General features: G+C 41.1%; 1 protein-coding gene across 6 annotated transcripts in view; it reads right to left on the minus strand.

Annotated features, from left to right (window-relative positions):
• The window catches only part of Clnk (cytokine dependent hematopoietic cell linker), a 222,710-nt gene extending 214,610 nt beyond the window's left edge, over nucleotides 1–8,100 (minus strand). For all 6 annotated transcript variants that reach the window (XM_076938427.1, XM_076938423.1, XM_076938426.1 and 3 more), the window contains exon 1: nucleotides 7,803–8,100. In XM_076938427.1, the coding sequence (XP_076794542.1) occupies nucleotides 7,803–7,805 (3 nt within the window). In that variant the 5' untranslated portion in view covers nucleotides 7,806–8,100. The remainder of the gene's footprint in view (nucleotides 1–7,802) is intronic.
• Nucleotides 8,101–23,052: the final 14,952 nt, after the last annotated feature.

Genomic DNA, 23,052 nt, shown 5'->3' on the forward strand with positions numbered 1-23,052 from the left:
TCGGTGGCAAGGGATGAGGGAAGTGTCAACTGAATTAACTCTCAGATTTGTAGCTTCTATCTATTGTTTTCCTTTTCTCTTTCTTTCTTTCTTTCTTTCTTTTCTTTTCTTTTTTTTTTTTTTTTAGAGGGATAAAGCTATTTGTGAACAGCCAGTGTGGACATAAATAGGTTAGTTCCATAGTGATCAGACAGGACTTACTCAAACAAAGTATGCATGGATGCCATGGGACTGAAATGCCACTCAGGGTATAGAACTAGAAAAGCCTTCCCCTAATGTGTTTTGGGACAGGTGCAGGCATGCTCACTGGAAACAGAGAAGTAGAGATCGCCAAGTTGTCCATCACTACAGAAAAGAAAAGATGAAGAGTACACGGTGTGCATAAGTCTGTGGCAGACAGCAGAGATGAACTGGAACAGTCGTTCTCACCAACATCACCCCTGATACCTTAATCAGAGTCATGGTTCCTACTCTAATTGTAGTGAAACAGAAGAGCTGGAGCTGGGCCCCAACCATAAGCTTTGAAAATAAGCTCTTTAAGGAGATTTTGGTAAATGGTCAAGTTTTAAGGCTACTAGACAGGACATTCATATAAGCAGATATTAACATACAACTAAGAATGTCTTGCTTCTCTATGGATCTCTGGCTACATCTGGAACAAACATGATTGTCAAACCTTAGGCAGAGATGCTGGAACCTAGTGACATAATCCAGAGATCCTACTGATAATGCATAGGGCAGCAATGCACAGCCTAGGACTGACAAAGTCTAGTTGACCATGGAACCTACCTGGAGGAGCCCCCATGCATTGCCTTCACAAAATTCTGTGTCTCTCAAACTTACTTGTGTTTAGAAGATACATGCATGCTCCTTAATGAGCTGTTCTCCTGTTCAATTAGAGAGAGAAAACATCAACCTAGTGATATTTTATACTGAAGTGTGTTGGCCCCAGTGCTGAGAAGTAACCTAACCCAGGTCTTAAACAATCCTCAGGTTTAACCAGAGTCCATGGGCAGGTAGTGATGGGTTTTATATCCATGGTCTCCAGGGTGATTACTGGTCCACACTTTCCTCTTTTCTTACTCAGTATTATGTACATGCATATGTGATACTTTTCTCTCCTTGTTGCATTCTAAACAGATGTAGATTTTGTTATATTACCTAGCAGCTAATTATTCTGAGAAGTATGTGTTCTCCCATGAACTTTAGCCCATATGCATATCATACATTGTAATTTCTGTTGGTTTCCCAGGACTATGTGATTGCTGTTTATATCTTATATTTATGCTCAGATGTTTGGATCAATGCTAAATGATCATAACTGCCCCATATTCTGAATATGTTTCTTTGTGTCCCATTTTTACAAAAGTTCCTTACACTGTGATGCTCTGGGGTCATATGTGCTTGTATTCACCTGGTGTTCTGATTTGCTTGTGATGCTGTAAGCCTTTGAACTGTAAGTACAGTACTATTTTCTTGGAGAAATGTTAGTTTATTTGTAGTTACCTGTCCACATTACTTGTTTCCTCATGACGTTTACTTGATCATATTGCATTCAATGGTTAGTGTATAGTTCTTACACACAGGGAAGAGCTCAATCACTAAGAAATGAAAGACGTATAGTGGAAAACTTCCATAAACATATGCAGTCTGAAACCGATATATTTAACTAGGATTTGTTATTTTCAGAAGACTGAGACTGGAAATACAGACAAATGTTGATATGACTCAAACTCATAGGTTTGTTCAAACAAACCAACAGGAAGTTGGGTAGCACAGCTTAAGGGAAAGCGCAGAAAGCACCAGATGGAAATAGTGGTTTATCCCCCATCTCAGGAGCTCACTGGTGGTGTGAGGGCTCTGTACTCTCCCTATTTCTGGCTGCCTGGCTTCATTGAACCTTCTACTGAACACACATCTCCCCTGGGGTACCCTGCACTCATTCCTGCTTCACTAAGGGTCTTTACTACCATTTAGACCCCTTACCCCAAAATAACTGGAGGATTTCTTCCATTGTCTCCACCTTCCAGATTATTCTACAAACAATTCTGGCCAAAGTGTTTCAAAATATGCCTCCCCCCTTTGCCAGGCTTTTTACTTACTTTAGTGAAATGGAAACTTCTAGTTCTTTGGAAAGTTAGTTATGTCAAATGATGTTTTGTTGGGGCACACAGGATGTCTTGCTAAAGCAAACATGTGAAAGACTATTTTCCTGAAGCAGACACAGGTGAAAGGATGGTTTGATATAGCAGACACATAAAGGACGTTTGATGAAGGAGTATAAATATGGCCCCACAGACAGTGGGAGAGGAGTACCTAGCCTTAGTTTGGTTTGCTACACCTCGATGTTCTTCACTAATGCCATGAACGTATTGGTTTGCCTTACATAGTGTTGTTGAGCTCAACTTGTGATAACACCACCATTGGGAGAAACTCACTCAAGAACTGTTCTCAAGGTTCCTGTGGCAGCTTACTGCTTCTGTGGCCTTGTCTAAGCCTGGTTGACAAGCCTGAAGGTTTCTTCAGCATTGGACTACAGTGTCTGGTTTGTGCCTGATGTATGCTTGCTGGAAGGACTGGACTATGGCTACTGGTTCATACCTGGTATCTGCCTGCCTAGGACAGGTCTATAGTTGCTGAGTAGTATCCACTGTTTGCTACAGGACTGAACTGCTGTCAAAGAAGATCGATCTTGCCTTCACAGAACTATTTGCTGAACAGATCCACTTCCCCCATATCCTAGTAACTTTTCTCTTCTACTACCTCCGCTGGGTGGTGGGCTTGAGAAGAGGTTGAACCCGTATTAAAAGTAGGTTGCAAAAAATTTATGCTTACATTTCAGACTTCATCAGCTCTTGCTAGTTGAGTATAATGCCTTTAAAGTGGTTGATTATTTATTTTTTATAGCTATATACAAGTCATTATTATTTAAATTGTACATATTTGTGGAGGATGGTGATAATTACACAAATGCAATATACAATGATTAAGTGAAGGTATTGCTATCTCTTATAGAAGTGTTTTTGATTAACCTGCAGCATTGTATATATGTATCAGATTCGGTGTGACATTTCAGTGAATATCTATGATATGCTTTGGTACAATTAGGGAGCTTGATATATCCTCTCCTTACCATTACTTTATATGAAGTCTTTCTGGTCTTCCTAATTTTTATGAACAATCCCATAGGTTACTGTGAATGACGTCCACCCTGCTGTGCTTGAGAACACCAAAGCCCATTCCATCTCTCTGACAGTGTTTGGGACTAGACGTGCAGCATGTTCTTAGCCATGTATTTGAACACATATTTGGCTGGTTCCCAGTTTTATCTTTCCTAATTTCAAAGGTGCTGTTGAACCACAAATTATGTGTATTCTATTTTCTAGAATTAGGAATAAAACCACCACTGAAGTATTTGTTTGCTACTCTCCTAGTACTTGAAGATTTGAAGAAAAAAAATGACCGACCAACTAACCTGTCAATCAGCATCTCAAATGTGTCATGAGCTAGAAAAATAGATCATTAAGACTTGACATATGCCTAACATGACTGTAGTTCACACTTGTTACATGTACCAATTGTTGTCATTTATAAAATTTTGTGACAGCATGGCTTCTGTTTTTATCCCACATAGTGTCTAAATATGAAACACAGAGTTTCTGTCAATGTATACTCATGTGAACACAGAACACCCATATATATATATATATATATATATATATATATATATATATATATATATGCACACACACATGTATATGTATATATGTGTACACACACACACACACACACACACACACACACACACACACACACTTGACTAGTTTAGTTAGGAAGACTAGAGTTAAAAGCTATATATGTCACATCACGAAAAGCTGAAAAGAGCCAGAAGACAGTGTTTTCCTTAAACACTCTGGCTACACACTTTCAAGGTCTTCCTCCTAGGATGGTTCACTGTTCCTCATACTTGAGCCTCCAGCCAACCATCTGCCCATTCCTTTCCTCTTACCTAGTAGTTTTTAGTTATGTCACCTGTGTGTCAGCTTTAGTTAAGTTTCCAGGGCTCCTCTTTCAGCCTCAAATAGCTGGAAAGATAATGGAAAAAGAGACCTTAATAGGAAAAGAGTCACCCCGGGTAGTGGAATATGGAAAGTGGTAGAAATTTCACTAAAAAACAAACAAAAAAACCAAAACAAAACAAACAACAAAAACCATAAATACAAAACTTTCATATGACCTTGCTAGATCATCTCTGAGACTATACCTAAGTGAACACACCACCGAGATCCTTGAACATCTTTGCTTACCAAAGCAACTGAGTTGTGAAATCAGCATAGGTATCTGTCAACAGATAAGCGGATAAAGAAAATGTACACAAAAGAGTTTCTTCAAGCATAAAGAAAAGTGAAATTGCATCAGTTGTTGGAAAATGTTCGCAATTGGTGAACACTTTATATTATGGAAAATAAGCCAGACTTATAAAGACAAATATCTGAAGTTCTCTTGCATTTGTGGTACATAGATACATAAAATCACACACACACACACACACACACACACACACACACACACACACACACACACACACACGGCATGACAGCGGCAGACATTGCACAGTCTAGAGGAAGGCGGTGAAGGAGGAGGAGTGGAAACAGGAGAGAGGACGGGGAGGTGAACATGGTCAAAGCATACAATACACTTGAAAGAATTGTCATTATTGAAGTCCATATGTGCAATGGATATACAATAATAAAAAATTTAAAATGCTTATCAGTACCTGCAAATGAAACCATCTTCTTCCTAAAAGGAGCTTTATCTGTTAGGAACGTATCTTTCTCACTTAAAGGGATCAGGGTTTTCTACACAAGTTACATTTTTTTTTTTTTTGATAATAGAAGTTTGATTATTTAACTGTACCATGGTTTATTGAGACAGTCTGATGAGTTTGCAGTGGGAAATGTAAAAATTCTGCTTTCATTAAATATAGAACCCACATATTGAATAAGAGGCACTTACTATTAATGAGTAATTATAGAAGTCATTTAAGGAAGGAATTAAAAACCTATGGTATCACTTCACATGTGAGTCTAACCTAGAGTAGGATCTGAGAGGGTACTTATGAGGAAGGCGGTTAGATGGAGCTGCTCCAGATGAACAAGAGTCTCTATGGGGTGAAACATAAACACCAACCCTGGTGTATAGGATTTACCAGTTTCCATGATAGAAACGTTCCCAGTGTAGCTGGGTTCAAATCATCAATCTCACTGCCTACATGTGGAGTCAGGAAGGCAAGTGCAGCTAACGCCATTATGCTGCAATTCTACCCTAGAGAAATGACCCAAGGGACACAGAGAGTGACACAACTTAGTGAAAATAAACATGAACAGTGAGTTCATGACTATTTATCACCTTCGTTTTTAGTGTAACTTGTGTATGAGTTTATATGTTTTATTTTTAACAACAGCATCATTTTTAACAACCAAGTGTAAAATTCCTAAATAATGTAATGGCCAGTCCTTAAATGCCCATCATGCTGTATCCAACATAGCAATAAAAGCAGAATGGAGATGGTGAAGCATGCGTGCCACATAGAGCACACAAAAAGGCCTGTGGTGAGGAAAAAGCTTCGTTTGTGGGTAGAAGATTAATGGTCTGACTCACTGTGGCGAGGAGGACTTCCTCCATGGTCTCTGAGTGGTTTTTATCTGAAATACTATGACGAAGTTTGTGTTCTGAATGGGACAAGTGCCCCAACAGTTTGTTCCACTCTGAATTTCACTAACAGTCAAAGGGAGACTTGTTTTAGGAGGCAGATGAAGAGGTGAGAAGTGATGTATTAACAACTTAGAACCTAGAAATGGCATCTTGCACATTTATAAATACATCTGTAAATAGACCAGGCATCTGAGGGCCAAAGCAGTCTTATCTTCAAAATAAGAGCCTCGGGAAGCAGAGGGAAGCAGGTGTTTTTCCTCTCCCTTCTTTTTTCATGGGTTCCTATTTTTGCAACATCACTTCCCCTAAGTGTCAGACAATTATATCTACTAATATATATATTTGACAGTATCATTCTGGGAAGGAAAATGGTAATTACTTATGCCACTCCCTTTTGATGGAAGAAGATGAAACAATAAATCTTGTAGCACTGCACTCTGGGAAAGCCCTCCTCCAAGAGATCTCAGAGATCACCACCTGAGATAGGGAAGCTTGCACATACCTGCAGCTAGGAGAGAAATAACCTGCCAGCCATCTCTACTTTACTTATGGCTGTGGTAATGGCAATGATGTCCTTAAAGTCATCCTCCTAGGTTTTAGACACAACTTCCTGACCACACAACTGCCTATTTTGCAACATCACTTCTTCCAAGAGTCAGAAAATTATGTCTACTAATATTATTTTTTTGTCAGTATTATTCTGGGAAGGAAAAAGATTACTATCCATACCACTCCCTTTTGGTGGGAGAGGATGGAACAATAAATTCTGCAGCATTGCACTTGGGGCACATCTGGTAACATCTGCTCTTATCTTCCCCATGCCAATAGGCCTCCTCCCAGACAAAGCTGTGTACCCTTGGGGCCAAGTGGCATGGCTCACCTCGTGGCCACCAAGACCTTCAAATGCCATCACCCTGGATATTTCTGATAGAGTCCCACTTTCTCCTCCTTATTCTCCATTCAGATCCTGTCCCTAAATCCTGGTTTGAATTGGCCTTACAAAAAACATCCTTAGAGACAGTCAAATTTCTGTTTCGTGCTGTGCTAACTGTACTGTGCTTGGTAAGGTAGTAATGCTTTCTGGAACCTTCTTTGTTCCCTGATGACTGGTCCCTGATGGTATGAGGATTATCATCTTCTTCCCCTGCAGCCCCCAAGCGAATGTTTCACAGTGTCAGGTACAAGCAATTAATGGCAGCACAACACTTTCAACAATTACCCCTTATGTTGGTTCTGCATGGCCCAACATGAACATATGTACTTATCAAAGCTCAGGAATTTGTTCATATACTCTGACAACCATGATGCCCACTTTCTATTGTTGGGCATAGTTGATATGAGCTATTCACCCTGTGCATGCTGTGCCATTGAAGGATATTTCTATCACTTACAAATACTGAAATAAATGCTAGATATCTGGAGAGGCTGTGCAGAGATGTCCCTCTCTACAGACAATGGATATTTTTCCATGACTACCATGCACATGTCTTTTTATCCTAAGGTGTTGAGTCTGAAAGCACATTGCCAATGTTTACTCCTTTAAGTGTATTTTCAAAGTTATTTGGTGGCTCACTACCCCTTTAGACAATATGCCTTGTTCTCTATTTTTCATGTGTGCTTACAAAGACAGAAGACACATTTCCTGTGTTCATGCATTTGAATAGATTTTGCAGTCATTATTTTATTTCTTGCCACAAGCAGCCAGCCACGTGAAAAGTTGTCCTTCACTTGGTTCTGTAATTAAGTTAAACAAAAGCCACAAAGATTAGGGAACTGGTCTCCAGTTCCCAGATTTTCAAACCCTCTACTTGATTTGCCTCACGTGAAACCCCAAGAACTTTGTGGCATCTGCTACTTTAAATCTATGAGCAAATGTACATCTTCCCCATCCTGATGGTAGAACCACCATCACTGCTTGGAACACAATGGCAACATCAGTATGATTGTATGTTCAAGACAGGAAATTTCAATATCACCCAACCCAAGCTTTTTCTCTTCTTCAAGAATCCAGGTCTCTTCAAATGGGTCTAGTCAGTTTAATAATTTCCTACTTATTGAGATTAGAACAAGGAGTTTAATTGACTTACCATCAAAGGAACTGATGTTTAATAAGGAATCAGCTAACGGCCACAACTACTTTCACCAGGAGTCTTCTAGGTTATGGTCCAAATCTCAGCTGATGTGAAAAAACCAGCAAATTCTTCTGTCAGAATGCTTGGTATCTGAATCACACTTTTGTTTAAAGAATCATCCCTCTGAGGCTCCCTTGTGTGGACCAAGGGCTCTTCAGAATCTTGACTATTTCATGAGCATAGAGGTCAAGGAGAAGCCATGTCAGGTGGAACTGCTGGCTTACCACTTGGGACATGAAGTTGCCATCAGAAGTTTATGCTGTGCTATATCAAGGACAAAGCAAGAGGACAGAATCCAGGTAGAGCCATTAGCCCTACCCACAGCTGTGTTTACATCAAACATGTGTGCATTCCAGTGATACCTAGTTTTTATATCCCTGAGCTCAGAAATATAAGGCTACCTCCTCTTAGGATCTTTCTAGAACAAAGATAGCAACTATACCATTTATTTTCTTTTTTTCTATGCTTTCTGTGTACAGTGTAGGTGCTGATCTTTTGTTGTACACATTGCGAACAATCTTCTCCCAGGATACGGCTTGTCTTCTCACTGTTCTCATGGAGTCTTTTGATGAAAAGAACTTCACATCCCATTCTGTATTGATTGGTGAGGGTTGCCTGGAGCGTCACTTTACAAAGGGATCTGAGAATGAGCTGGCTCAGTAGGAATGAGCACCATGATCTATTGGAGACTTCTGACAATGATGAGAGCCCCCAGGTCCATCAATTCACAGTGCTGGAATAAGCTATCTAACTAGACAGTGATTTCAGACCAAATTTCTACCCATGCTCTCATTGGATAGAACCCTGGGGATGAGCTAATGACATGGTAGAAGTTCCTGAAAGAGCAGAGGTAATGCGGACTATTAGGAGATAAGGGACACACATCATCCCTAAGGAGAAGGTAAAAGTTTACCTTTCTAGTAAAATATTACTCTCAAGGTTGATGAATGAATGCCTTTGCCAAGTGGAAAAAGTTATATGAAGTTTCAGTTATATAAAATCTGTATAGCCTAGAGTTTTATCTGTAGCCTGTCACCTGTAGACAACAGCCCAGTGTTAGAAACTTAAAGGTTTGAGGGCATCTCTCATGTTATGTAGTCTCATTAAAAACTTCAACAAAAGTAAAAGGCACAAAGTGATTTTGAGAGGTGATAGCTGTCAGCTACCTAGGGAGTGTAGTGAATGGTCTACAAAGTCATCAACATGTATATACTAAACAAATAGATTACATATCAATTATAGGTCAGAAATACAAATATCATATTTTCAAATATGTTCCATTTAAAATACAAGAACAGCTAAAGAAATATCGGCAGGCAATGGTTGGACATCCTGGTATGTCCTCGAGAGTCCCAGCAGCTTGGTAGGTCTTTGTATCAAGTATAGTAGAGTATGTTAAGAAAGGAGATTGGAGAAGTGAGTGACTGGGTATTTTAAAGATCAAGGCAAGAGGGGTATGCTGGTTGGTCTCATCAACCTGACAGGATTTAGAATCACTTAGGAGACAGACTGTGCATATCTGTCAGGGCATTGACAGAGAGGATTAACTGGAAGGAAAACCTTGAATACAGATTTCATCCTCCACTAAGCAGCCCAAACACAGAACTTTGAGAAAAATCAGCCCACATGTGTCTTACTGTTTGTTTCTTTCTGAGAGAGTGTTGCTGCTGCTGCTACACCCAGCTGGCATCAGACTTCAGCTTTTTTTTGACCATCTTATGTGGACTCAACACATGCAGTCCTCCCTGCTGTTCCCCTTGTCTCACAGGCAGGATATTTGAAAGTAAGCCAGGAAGGAGGAATCAGGCAGTCAGCACCTCACAGTAGTTACACTATTAGTCTATCTGTGAGTCAATACAGTTCTGCTTAATCCAGTGTCTTCCCCAGGTTCGTAGACTATTATTCAGGTTTTAGTAGAAAAAGGTATTTTCCAACTGGACATCCTTGACCAACATTCAGGATTCTCTGAGGACTCCAGTTCTTGTCTATGAAACAGAACAAGTCCTACTTCATACAGTAGATATGAAACTTCATGCATAGGGCTACTGAAACACACACACTCTATACTATACTCCCAACATCTTCCCTAAGTGTTCAACAAATGGAGTGGTTGACATGGTGATGGAGATGGTGATTTTGATGTATGCTGACCTCTGGTTCCCTAGGAGTCACACCTTAGTGACCTCACTATCCCCACTTGCTTCAGAGAGATAAGAGTGTGCATATGGTCTGTGAGGAAGCAAGGCATTGGAAATGCATGACTGTGGGGCCAAGCAGGATGAACAGTTGAAGAAAGAACCAAAAACCAATTAAATAAATTCTAATTTTAAACTTTCAATGGCTCTTTGTGGCTTCAGGAGAAAGGCAATTATATGATTATAATATGAAGACAGTATGCAAATGAACTCATCTTGCCCAAACTCTCTCTCATACTGACATAAAGTTGGGAGGAGGACCTGTTGGGTGGGATGCTCAGAAAGCTGGAGGTGGGGAAATGGGAGGTATAAATGATCATTATTCATTGTATGCATGTACGAGAATCTCAAGTATAGAGAAAAATGAAAACAAAACTATTTCCATGTCACAAGATAGTCCATATTTTGGGTATGGCAGATTGAAAACCTCTGAAAATGACCTTCTCCCATGCTGTGTTTGCTTTTCTCTTCATTTATTTACAGTTCTGTAGCAGTTCACAAACCAAGATTTTGTGAAGTGTGTGTGTGTGTGTGTGTGTGTGTGTGTGTGTTGGCAATTACTGGTTTTGCCAACTAGACAAGAAACTCCTATAGGCTGAGGACTAACTGCCTGCTTTGAAACTCCTTTTTTTTTTTTTTTTTTTTCTCCAACCAGATGGGCAGGGAGAATCTGTTTGTGAAACAAATAAGAGTTGACTATAATGAAGCCTCTCAGATACAGGATCTGTAAACAGTTCTCAAAGGGCAAACATGAAAATGTAGTTATTCAGAACTGGAGTAAACAGAAACAAAGCAAGCTTGTGAGTAGCAAGGAGGTATCTATAGTGTGTCATCAATAGTATTGGTTAGGGGATAAGAAAGCCTCCAACAACGGGGTTAGAACAGAAGACTAGGACAATGGGGAGTACCAGAGAGACATGCTGCAGGCGAAGGTATCGAGTCACTGTGTTAATGCAGCTCCCGAGAAGAGGCTCAAATAAAAGGAGAGAATCTGCACCATTTTCCCTTTATGTTTTATCTGCTTCTCTCCCAGGCTATTTTTGGTAAGTCGGTATTAACCTTCTAACGAAATGCCAATTAAAGCAACTTTCAATAGGCTGTGTTTAGAAGACTCAATCCAAAGATGAAAGTGTATTAGCTCGACAGCCAGTGTAGACGCTTGATTCTAATCTGAGTTGGATAATGAATGAAATTCTCAGCTGTTGTCACCTGGGATGGCAACATGTAAAATGGAAAAGGCTGCTCTCCAAGTGATGAGTACATTTCTCCTAGGCTCCTTTCATTGTTCTGAAATGGTCTCTCTCCCCCCTTTTTTTCTTCTTTTTCTTTCTTTTTTTCCACCAGTCCTTTCCCCAACAGGAACGTGTTTTCCACATCTTGCCACATGGTAGCCCAGTGTTCATGATTGTAGCATAAATGGACAATAAACTCTAGTCTGTGCTGATCTTTTGAGTGTTTTGTGTGACACTGACATTGGTTGGTTCATGGGAATCTGAAGCCAGCTACTCTGCACATTTTATAGTCGTGTCACACGTGCTTGGGGAGATTCCAGTTTATACTCATGATTTGTTAAAAAGAAAAAATGACATCAAAGGGGGAATCAAAGGTTTAAAACCTGGGTCTGCACATACCTTTCCACACAATCAGATTCCAACTCTCTTTACATTTCCGGCCTTCTAGCTCTTTGTTGTCTGTATTGTTTCATCCTTTCACTATCTGGTCCTCATCCAACCTACTGACTACTTGTCGGGTATTCCTCGTGCCTGTTCCATCTGCCTCACCATGCTGTCTTACATTAAACCATCAGTTTCTTTTCATGTGTTTTGATTCTACTTGGGGACATGTCTTTACATTGGTTGACTGGATATTGTCACTCAACCAGAGACAGCCTGATGCTATGAGTACTTGCCCAACCCATTACTGGAAAAATAATGAGTTTAAAACCCCTGACAACAGGCAAAGAGACACCTCTTTGGTGGTGTTGTCCTTCTACCAGGGAGGGGCAGAGCAGTTGGCAGTCCTTTATTTATCTTAGCTTGATGCCTGACTTAGTGGCCAAAGTTTTTTTTTTTTTTTTTTTTTTTTTATGCCTAGGACTCATAAAAATCAAACCAAATCAAATCCAGGCAGCACAGGGCAGAAGGAGGAAGACAGACAGAGATCCACAGACCTATATGCCACCCACTGACCTGCTCTCTAATACTTCGTAAGTGGGTCATAGATACTTGTTTGCCAACAAGCTATGCAGCATGGATGGAGGCCAACCAGCTACGTGGCCAGCCTATAACGGGAGGCACCACAATGTCTGAGTATGTGGAGGTCAGATGGATGAGAAAGAAGTGCACAAGCCTGAGCACTTGTGAAGAGAGATAGAACTGGAGACTTGAGGGTAGAGAGGAGTAGCCTGTTGTGAGTGGCCAGCCCTGCCACCTGGGGCCATGGTGAGGTTCCAGCCAGAGTTGCCGATGAGGGCCATGTCTAAGTCCGTGTCTACTCAGTGGCAGGGGTCATTGCCAATGCTCACGGCTCATATTATTACTAGAGAATTTGGAATTGTCCCTGCTCTGGGCATCTGTCACAGGGCACCACCTCGTCTAGGGGCTATTCAGAGCTGTGCAGTACCGTAAAAGTAAAGCTGACCCTGGATATGTAGTCTCAGGTGAACCAGCCCTAAGGGCAAGAATGAAGGAGAGTTGGTCCCAGGGTCCCAAGGCCCTGCCCCTCATTGGCTGCTGCATTTAGGAGAGTGAGTTCTGCTCCTCATCTGAAGGGCTGGGGCTGGTCAAGGGGGATGAGTGAGCTAGCCTGAGTGTGAAAGCACAGGAGATCTGTCCTGGCCACTTGTCTGTTGTGAGGTGGCATGGGTGCAGGGGTGATATTTGGCAACCCCCACCACCACTTGTGGTAGTTGGGAGAGCTGGCTCTGGGGTCATGAGAGTGGGTGATCAGGCCCTGCCCGTCTCTGGCTGTAGAGCTCTGGGATTTGTACCTTGTTTGGGCTGCACAGTAGAGCTGGCCCTGGTGGAAGGGGCTCAGGTGAGGCTACCCAAGGGCAAGAGTAGGGGACAGCTGGTCTGGAGTGCATGAGAGTGGAAAGCTAGCCTTGCCTCCTCACTGGCTACAGCATTCTGGAGCTAGCCTGATGCTATGAGTATTTGCCCAGCCCTGGAGTGCAGGCCCTGTATCTTGTCTGGGCAACACAGTAGAAACTGGCTCTAGAGGAATGGGTACAGGTGAGCTGGCCCAGACAGCATGAGAGCAAGAGAGCTGACCCTGCCTCCCACTGATGGTAGCATTGGGTAGCCCAGCCAGAGCAGTGCTGGAGAGCTCATGCTGGTGGTAAGGGTAAGGGAGAGCCTGACAAGCTGAGCCAACACCAAAGGCCAGGGTCGGAGATGACCTACTCCCAAATCAATATCATCTGTGAACGGTTGGGACACATGTAAGGGCCAGTCCTGCTGTTTCAAAGCTGAAGAATCTCCATGACACAGGACAACAGCAGGATAACCTGGAGGAGTCCTGATAAGGATTCAATATTGTCACAGAAGCCAGAGATCTTGAACCAGACCAACGATTCATTGCAATGAATATTTAGAAGTGAAAACACGTGGACAGAGGGAGATAGTGTGGGACACACTGTGACATACAAACGCTTTCGCAATAAGATGTTTTCTATGCTTTGTTTATTGTGGTTTGTATGTGCGTTTTTTATTTTGAGGGAGGTTGCAAGGGCAAAGGGCAAATATAAAGAGATGGTGAGATGAGCAGGGCCGGGATATATGATGTGAAACTCACAAAGACTCAATAAGAAGTTTAAGAAAAGAGTTTAAAATAAGAATAAAGAGATAGGTATTGATATAGGAACTTTTATACAAAGTTATAGATTAATGAAGATGGTAAATGGTAGAGAACTATGGCTGATAGGATAGAAAGAAGGATCGAGGTAGATGGATTCAGAAGTAAACCCTAGAGACAGAGCTAAGAGGCAGAATTATGCAATACTTTAAGGCCAATGTAGATGCCCTATTTTAACCCTTTCCCATTTTTCAAATGATTTTTTAATTCAATTTCTCAGATACTCATAAGAGCATCTATCCTAAGTCCCAGTTAAGGTTTCTCTCTCTAGTTTCTAGTTGAAAAGATAGATATCTAAAATTATGTATTGTTCAATTTAATATGTTCTTAACTTTGGAAGTTCTTTGGGGCTAGGAGAAGAAACTAAAATGTATCAACTTCCTTTGGTCATCGAAGTTCTAAATGTAGATTTGTGGTAGGAGCTCCATCAGCTGAACCAAGCAAGGAAACAGATGATGTATATTGGTGGGTAAAGCCCTAAGTCACAATAGGTTTAAAAGGAGATGCTCTTTTCTGGCTTTTGTGTCTTTCATGCTAAAAATCATGTCAATGAGTAGAAGATGTTGCCATATGTGGTGGTTTGAGTAAAAATGGCCTCCATAGGCTCATAAGGTGTGGCAAGATTGGAGGTGTAACCTTGTTGGGGGAAGTGAGTCACTCCGTGCCGGTTTTGAGATCTCAGAAGGTCAAGCCAGGCCTAATGGTCCACTGTTTCTTCCTGTTACCTATGTATCCAGATGTAGAACTCTCATCTCCTTCTCCCAGCACCATGTTGGCCTGCATGCCACCATGTTTTCTGCCATGATGATAATGGACTGACTCTTGAACTGTAAGCCAGCTTCAATTGAATTTTTTCCTTTGTAAGAGTTGTCATAATAATGGCATCTAATCACAGCAATAAAACCCTAAGACACCATGGTAGAGCTGTCTGGCACTCTCTTTATGACTTCTCTGCTGTGTAATAGATGTACACAATGTGTTTCTTATGTCTAATATCTTTGGGGACCAGAGTAAGCCTCCTTGTAGTTCATGAAGCTGCTCCAACTCATGAGACTGGTTACAGTCACTTGTCCAGAAGGAAGTCCTGTTTTCTTAAGTAAATGGGAGATTCTTCACAGGGCACTAAAACAGAAAACCTGGCTGCCTCTCGTGGTAGCTGCATTGATAATTAGATATGAACATCAGAGATATGCAATAAAGCACTCTTCAAGGTTGGAGAGGGCCACTTAAGCTTGGTGTGGCTTGCATCCAGCAGTTTCAGGACCTTAGAAAGCTGAAGAGTGAAGAATGGGTACTGACTCTACCAAGTTTCCTTGAGAGTTTAGAAGTTGATAAGGATAATATAAAGGGAATCATATATTTAAAGTCTTTGTTTTTACCTAAAGTTTTGAATTTGACCTTATACGTGTTATTATTATTTATACTTATTACCCAGTATCACCAAGACCGGATTCAGTTATGCAAGACCTACATTATCTTTCTGTACCTCAACTGACCTGCTGTCAGTTTCTCTCCCAGCCTATAAATAGAAGTGTCCACTCCAGGCATTATGTTGATATTCGTACATCCATTTCAGAAAGTTACTGGGAAGTTTTCATAAACTCTGATTTAAGCAACTGCGATGCAAATATTATGTGTGAGCTAATATATAAAATTAAAATTAGACAAAGATCAGATGTTATTCTTGACTATAACCGTGATTAAATGATCCATCTTCTCCATCTTTTCCTGGTCTTGGGTGTTGTAGTTATGAAATGTAGATCCACCTGATGTTTGAGTTCTTCCAGAGATACAATGAGATAATTCAAGAAAAGCCTGCCTCAGTGTGCCTAACATACTTCCTGTACTCTGAACGTAGTCTGTTGGCATCAACATAAAATTTTCTGCAAAGTTTCTCACCTGCTGCGGTCTGCAATGATGGTGATGTCCCAGATAGTTGGTTATTTTCTTCACTCCCTGCAACTGGTATAGTCAAAAATACTTAAAAAAAAATTTAAACATCACCTCTTCCACACTATTTGTAGAATAGGCATAGGGAATGCATGTATCATATGCCATGTTTGATGTATTCCCCTCCAACCTTGCATTACCACAGGAGCAGAGGTTTGGTTTGCCAGTTTGGTAACCATCACCATGGCCCAAGAAATGATTTCTCTCACATATGCATACCTGGGCATCTTGCATCATCTCTCTTTTATAGGCAGCATTTGGCTGGAGGATTATTTACAAGATGGAGGACCCTGCCTTACCTGTGTATCAGAAAATGTATAGGAGTCCTGAGCAGAGAAATGCAGGGGGGCCAGGCCATGGTTCCTATGACTTTGTAGACCCTGTTTAGGTCATGTCCTAGGCTTCATACCTTCTCTTGTTTTACTTCTGCCACAAACATCTCCTTTCTGCCTTTATTTCTAGTAATAATGCTTTATCTCAGGGATGTGGGAGCTTTCTGTTGCCTCTTCCTGCAGCTATGTCATGCCTAGATTTCTCAATGCTGCCATGGTTCCTATCTCGGGGTATCTGGTGAAGTGCCACTTTCTCAGTCCATTTCCTGGAGGCATTAAACACACAGCAACATCCATTTTAACCCTTTCTGTCTCATTATGTTGCTTTTAAATTCTCACCAGACAGGTTTTCTTATGGCAAAATTGACTCAGTATAAAAGGCTCATGAGAGCAGACTGTTCATCATATTTGATCTTAGCTGTTCAGAAAAGCACATCAGGTACTGCTCACTACCACCCCGTCAGGATGCCTGGAGCCCCTGTCTCTAAAGTGTCATTCAGGCTTAGAATTGCTTATTGTTGGTTTTAACTCAGGCTCAGCTTTTGGCAGCTAACTCAAATCTACCATTACTTTCCTTCCATAAATGACTATTCCAGCCTAAAGTTCCCTTATGTTGCTGAAAGAGTGACAAATTCTATCTATGGATTACTCTGTAGCCTTCTGGATACAGTATAGGCTAGGTATATATTCCACTATTCATAAAAGGTTTCAAGGTTTTCACCCCCAAACCAAGCTGTACGGTATTCCATTTCTTATGTCAAATAGCATAATAGTTAATACAACTTACATACACCATTACATATACTTTAAATTATGTCTGATACTTAATGTGATATAGAGGCTATGAAAGAATCATTATACTGTATTGTTTAAGCAATAATGGAAAAAAATTGTATTTTCTTTCAATTTCTTTTCATCCAAGATTTCCTAGAATTAATGTGGTGGAACCCAAGGATACATTCAGCAAACTGTGCTAGGTCACAGGTACAGATGCTGGCATTAGACACCTCAGATATTAATGTCACCTTGGCTAGGTGACCTTGAATCAGCTGCTTAGCTCACTTTTGTGGAAGAAGACAACACAGGTGCTGACAAGTGTATTTGTTCCATGGAAATGGGTTACTCTCATCAAAGCACCATTCCTGGCATTTGCAAGGCTTGGTCAATGGCTGTGCTTCTTCTGTTTGTCACCTAAATTACATCCCTGGGCAGATCCAAAGCTTTGTTCTCTTCATGGCCCACAACATCTGCCAGAGCCTCCCACTCAGCAGGTGCTCAATTACTCTGTTGATTTCTGGTAGAATTATTTCCCACAAGAAATGTCACAAGAGATGTTTTGGAAAAGCACACCGAGGCAATTCTATTTGTAAATCTGTCTGAGGACTAAGAGGGCAGAGCAGAGACTCAAAGGAAAGTTTCTGGAAGACTCATTTGGGAAACATTTTCTCAATATCTAGTATGATCTAACCACCTCACTCTGAGCTCAAGGGATGAATCAGAAAGTTCCTTTTTTGTATGAGATGTGAGGAGACAGATATGCAAACCAGTGGCTGGGCAAAGTTGAGGAGGACTAAAAGGCAGGCTGTGCATGTGTGTGTCCCTGTCATCTGTGGAGGGGAATGTCCTGGACAATTATAGCTTCAGGATTAGTCAGTGGCCCCGATTTCTGTTTCTTTGTGCTGTACCAGTGATTCTGAAAATGAGAATGGTGTTAAAATTGAAAATGGAATTAGGTCCCTTGGGACCAAGAGCAGAAGTGGTTTGGGAGAAAATATCCAAACTGTAAAACAAGAAGCAGCGATTGGACCACAGTTGCTGATTTTTTCACGTTTCAATACAATCTGAAAAACAGTTCCAGAGACTTAACGTTTGTTTACTTATGGTTCCAGCTTGCTAATTAATAGAAGTGCTCCATCCCTCCATGGACTCTGATTAAAGGATATAAATATAAAGATAGCATAACACTGAACGTGTCTGGCAAGGCCTTGTATAGAAGCCACTATTCTGGCTTCCTGGTCCTCAGCCAGAGCATTTAGTCTCACCTGTCTGTCCCCACCTGTCACTCAGAACCTCATCACTTCTGCAATGGGCTTCAAAAATGAACAGCAAAATTAAGATGATTTTCTGATTAAAATAGGCTTAAAATGCCAACCTCACTAACAATTTTAGGAGATAAAAGATAAAGCTAGGCATTCTGAAAACACACTTGTTTTACAATTGAGTTTTAGGATTCACCGAATAGTCTTACACACATGGCTGTGTTCTTACTGAAAGCTTACGCTGACACAAGACCATCATATAAAAATGGGTTCTACTTCTACATGCTAGCAACGAAACACCAAAAAGCCTAAGAAGATAACTCCATTCACCACAGCAGTTACAATAATAAAAATACTAAGAATACATTTAGTAAGAGTGCCAGGCTGGTACCTGGAACACTGTTGAGAGAAATTAAGGATGAAGGTGGGCAAGAGAAAAGAACAAGGCAGAGGAGGAGCGTACCAGGAATGAACTGCATGGTGGGGGAAATGGGGGAGGGGCAGGAAGGACCAAAGGGGAGTGGAGAGGAGGATCAACCAAAATAAAATGTGTTCAAAAAATACCACACAAACAGACCCCCCAGAGCTCCCAGGGACTAAACCACCAACCAAAGAGTAAACACGGAGGGATTCATGGCTCCAGCTGTCTATGTAGCAGAGGATGGCCTTGTTGGGCATCAGTGGGAGGAGAGGCCCTTGGTTCTGTGAAGGCTTGATGCCCCAGTGTAAGAAAGTGCCAGGGCAGGGAGGTAGGAGTGGGTGGGTGGTGGAACACCCTCATAGAAGCAGGGGGAGTGGGGATGGGATAGAGTGTTTCTGGAGGGGAAACCTGGAAAGGGGATGACCTTGAAATGTAAATAAATAAAATATCTAATTAAAAAAAAAAGAATCCAGTTACTGCATAAGTTAATTATATTAAGAAGTCACAGAGAAATCTGACTAAGGAGAAAGCACTTCTCTGTCCATGCAACAGGAAAGTCAGCATTGTCAGGACAAGAACACTTCGGATTCAACACAGCCCAGTCACAAAACCACATGAGTTCTTCTAAAGAGAGGCATGAGCTGATCCTGACTTTTACAGTGACAAGCAAAGGGCCCTGTTTACTGGGTGACAGGTCTACAAATGACTAAAAGGGGGAATTCAGGGTTTTTATTCCAAACTTTATGCCAGCTCTACAATCCTCAGGACTATGAGGCGCTGGGGCAGCAACACAAGTGAAGAGCAGTAAGTGGAATAAAGAGGACAAAGTGTATTTATAAAAGAAATTTAAAATGTGTTTTTCTTCCAAGGATGGCAACACAAGCGGTAACAAGCCACCAAATGAGAGTGTGTACTTAAAATCCATATATGTAAAATGTGCCAGAGCTTCTGTGTTGGTTGCTTTTCTAACACCCAACAAAAGCAACTTAAAGAAGATGAGGTTTATTTATTTGTCTATTTTTTTGTTGAAAAAAATATTTTTATTTATACAATCTATTCTGATTATAGTTCTCCCACCTCCATCTCCTCCCAGATCCTTCCCATCTCCCCTCCCAAACAAATCCACTTTCTTTCTTTTTTTCTGAATTAGAAAACAGGCACCTAAAAAAATTAATAAAAAATAATAAAACAAAAAATACATAAAGCTTACAAACTGGAGCAGAACAAAACAAAACAAACAAATAAGCAGGAGTCAAAGAAAAAGCACAAGAAACATGCATAGATGTTCACATGTTCATATTCACAGAAATCACATAAAAAAATCTAGGAACCGTAATATATACAAAGACCTGTAAAGTTGAAAAAAAATGAAGGAAGATGAGGATGATGAGGAATAAGGAGAATAGGAAGAGGCAGAGGAAAAAGAAGGGGAGGAGGAGGAAGAAGAAGAAGAGGAGGAGGAGAAGGAGGAGAAAGAAGAGGAAGAAGAGAAGGAGGAGGAGGATGAGAAGGAAGAGGAGGAGGAAGAGGAAGAGGAAACAGCAGCACCAAAAGTGCCATCGAGTTTATGCTGTGTTGTTCATCTGCTGCTGGCATGGGGCCTGCCCAGAGAGGGTGTATTTTGGCTAATGATGGAAAAACATGACCAAAGGAGCAAGAGATGGCTGCAATCAGGAAGAGAAAAGAGAGATTGAAGGAGAGAAAAGCATAGATGGAGGCAGGGGCATGAGGGCAAGCATGCCTACATATGTACTGATGCTCAGCTCACTCTCTTCTTTTTGTTCAGTCCAGGACCCCTACCCATGGACCCCACCCATGGACTCCACCCATAGACCCCACCCATGGACCCCACCTATGGATTTCAACCATGCAATGGTGCTGCCTATATTTAGGGTAGATCATTCTATTGCAATTAACCTAATTTAGAAAAGCCCAAGTAATGTAGTATGTGACTCCATTTATAAGGAACAGAGAGACTGAAAGATTGGTGGCTACCAGGAAGGAGAAGGAGAAAAAATAGGAAATGGATATAAAAACCTGTGGGAGTCCTTAACGGGTAATGGGTGATGCAGGTGTTCTCAGATAGTGGCACAGTTCTGGGCTTACTAAGATCCACTGGCTGGAGCATTTTGGCAAGGTGAGTTTTATGAATATAATAAATATATTTCAGTGACGCTGTTAGTCAAAAAACAACCACAACAGCCAAAAGAAATTTGTTGACAATAGAAATCACTCAGGACCACAATAACGAGGGATTCCTATCTGTGTTTTCCTTTCCCTAAAACCCAGGAATCCTTTTCTCCACTTCCCTGATGTTTCTGTTCACGTTAGACACTTTGAATAGCCATTACTGTAATCACACAGCTCACTCTACAGTGCCATGTTACAGTCCATTTTATTGTTATGAGCCGGGGTGGAATGTTTTATACCACCAAGCAATTATTGTTCATCTCTCCAATTGAGTCTCAGAATTATAATTGGCTCCGGTTTTCTCAGAAACCAAATCAAAACCCAGAAAGTAAACAAAATTTCCCAAACTCATAAAATAACTCATAAAAGAACTAAGACCTGTCCAACTTCACAGACGGCTTTCAATTCTTATTCCAGGCCGACCCCATTCGCAACTAAAGCCCACCTCTCTGCAATTGCCGATTCCTGCTCTTTCATAACCCTGCTACCAGTAAGTTTCCCACTTCACTTATTTGAAGATGTTCTCATGACCCCTTTAGCCTTTTCTTCTCCACACTAACCTCAGTCTCCATTACTTCCTCCTTAGGTTTTTAGTTATTGTCCTGAGTCCGTCCTACATCTGCTCTAAAGTGAAGGTTCTGGGGGCAAAAATATATGAAGGCATTACTCCAGCCATGTTGTTTCCTTAAAAATGCATGCTTACCTCCTCAACCTGGCTTTAAAGGCAAGCAATTTTTGCAAACTGCATTTGAAAAACTGGAGTTCAGATAGGTTAAGGTTTGTCTAAGATAACCTAGCCAGCCGTAAAGCAGCAGATGTAGAAATGAAACCCAGGTCTTTTTTTTTTTTTTTTTTTTTTTCCCAGCCACTACTGACTGAATTAATTTGACTGTTAGGAATCCCCAGACTCTCAACTTCATAGACAAACAAAAATTGACTCCCGTCTCCAAAAGTATCCTGCTGAAGAACTAGCGTTTTCTAAGCAACTAGAAGTTGTAAATCTTAGGGCAGATGTCACTTTGCAGCCAAGCGTATTTGTTGTAATTAGAAGTCCCTAAAATTTTGAAGGGCTCTTTGTTCGCTGAGCTGGATATTTTCTCTTGAAAGGAAACGAACAATTTTTTTTTTTTTTTTTTTTTTTTTTTTTTACCCAGCATGGTTTGATGTCACTGTTTTTTCTTACCACAGTGAGGTAGTGTCCTAGAGAGAACATTCCTCAGCTTCTCATTTCTTTCTCCCAGTATCCAGGGTTCTCTCTTCACAGGGTGCCTTTTAGCTGCAGCAATGAAAAAAAAAAAACCTGTTATTTTGATTAAAGCATAAAATGCATCTTGTATGCTGAGAAATAGTTTCCCTTAAAATGTCTGGAGTCCTGGGCAGCACTCTGGCAGCTGATGAGCCTGGGGAAAGGCTCCTGGCCTGGCTAGAGAGGCCCAGCCTTTGGCTACAGGCATTGGTTACACCCAGTGGTGGCTAGAAGCTCTCTCTACAGGAGATGGCTCTGGCTAGTTAAGGCATAAAGCTTGCTTTAATGAGGCATTTGGCATGGAGCTGCCTAAGGTCAAACTGTGGCAAAAGAAGGCCGCTTTTCTCATGACTTCCCAGGAAGTGATTCTTGCCTATCAGCAAAGGCAACGGAGGTTATAGGGAGAGCTTTCATGGGTGACAGGGCTGCCTTTTAGTTCTTAGTTTTACTCTGAACATAAAAAGTGAGTGGGATGTAAAGTGAGTAACTAAAAAACTAAAATTAAATGGAAAAGAAATGTGAATGTAAAAATTTGTATCTTTAAGTTGAATACACACACGTATGTATGTATGTATGTATGTATGTATGTATGTATGTATGTATGTATCTGAGGAACAGAAGGAGGAATGGGGTCTGAACAGTACCATCTGGTGCATGTAGGTGTCAGGAAGTAAAGTCCTCCTGTAGATTTCTTTGAGGGGCCAGAAGGCAGGCAGTGAGCACCCCAACACACATTTCATTACATAGCAAGCATCCCTAGTGGTTGGTAGTGTAGCAAACTGCTTCGGCCTTTGCAGTAGTCAGGGGTTTCCAGGTCTTTAGGTCAGGGATTCTCAGTGAATAATTAAAAACAAAATCTGAGATTTAAAACACTTTTGTTCAAATATTATGGATAAGACATACTCAACCCACAGAACTAACCCTGATGGTCAGTCATTCTAACCACACTGTGTGTATGTGTGTGCACACTTGATATG

This window comes from Arvicanthis niloticus, chromosome 7 (assembly GCF_011762505.2).
Source record: "Arvicanthis niloticus isolate mArvNil1 chromosome 7, mArvNil1.pat.X, whole genome shotgun sequence".
NCBI classification, from domain to species: domain Eukaryota; kingdom Metazoa; phylum Chordata; class Mammalia; order Rodentia; family Muridae; genus Arvicanthis; species Arvicanthis niloticus.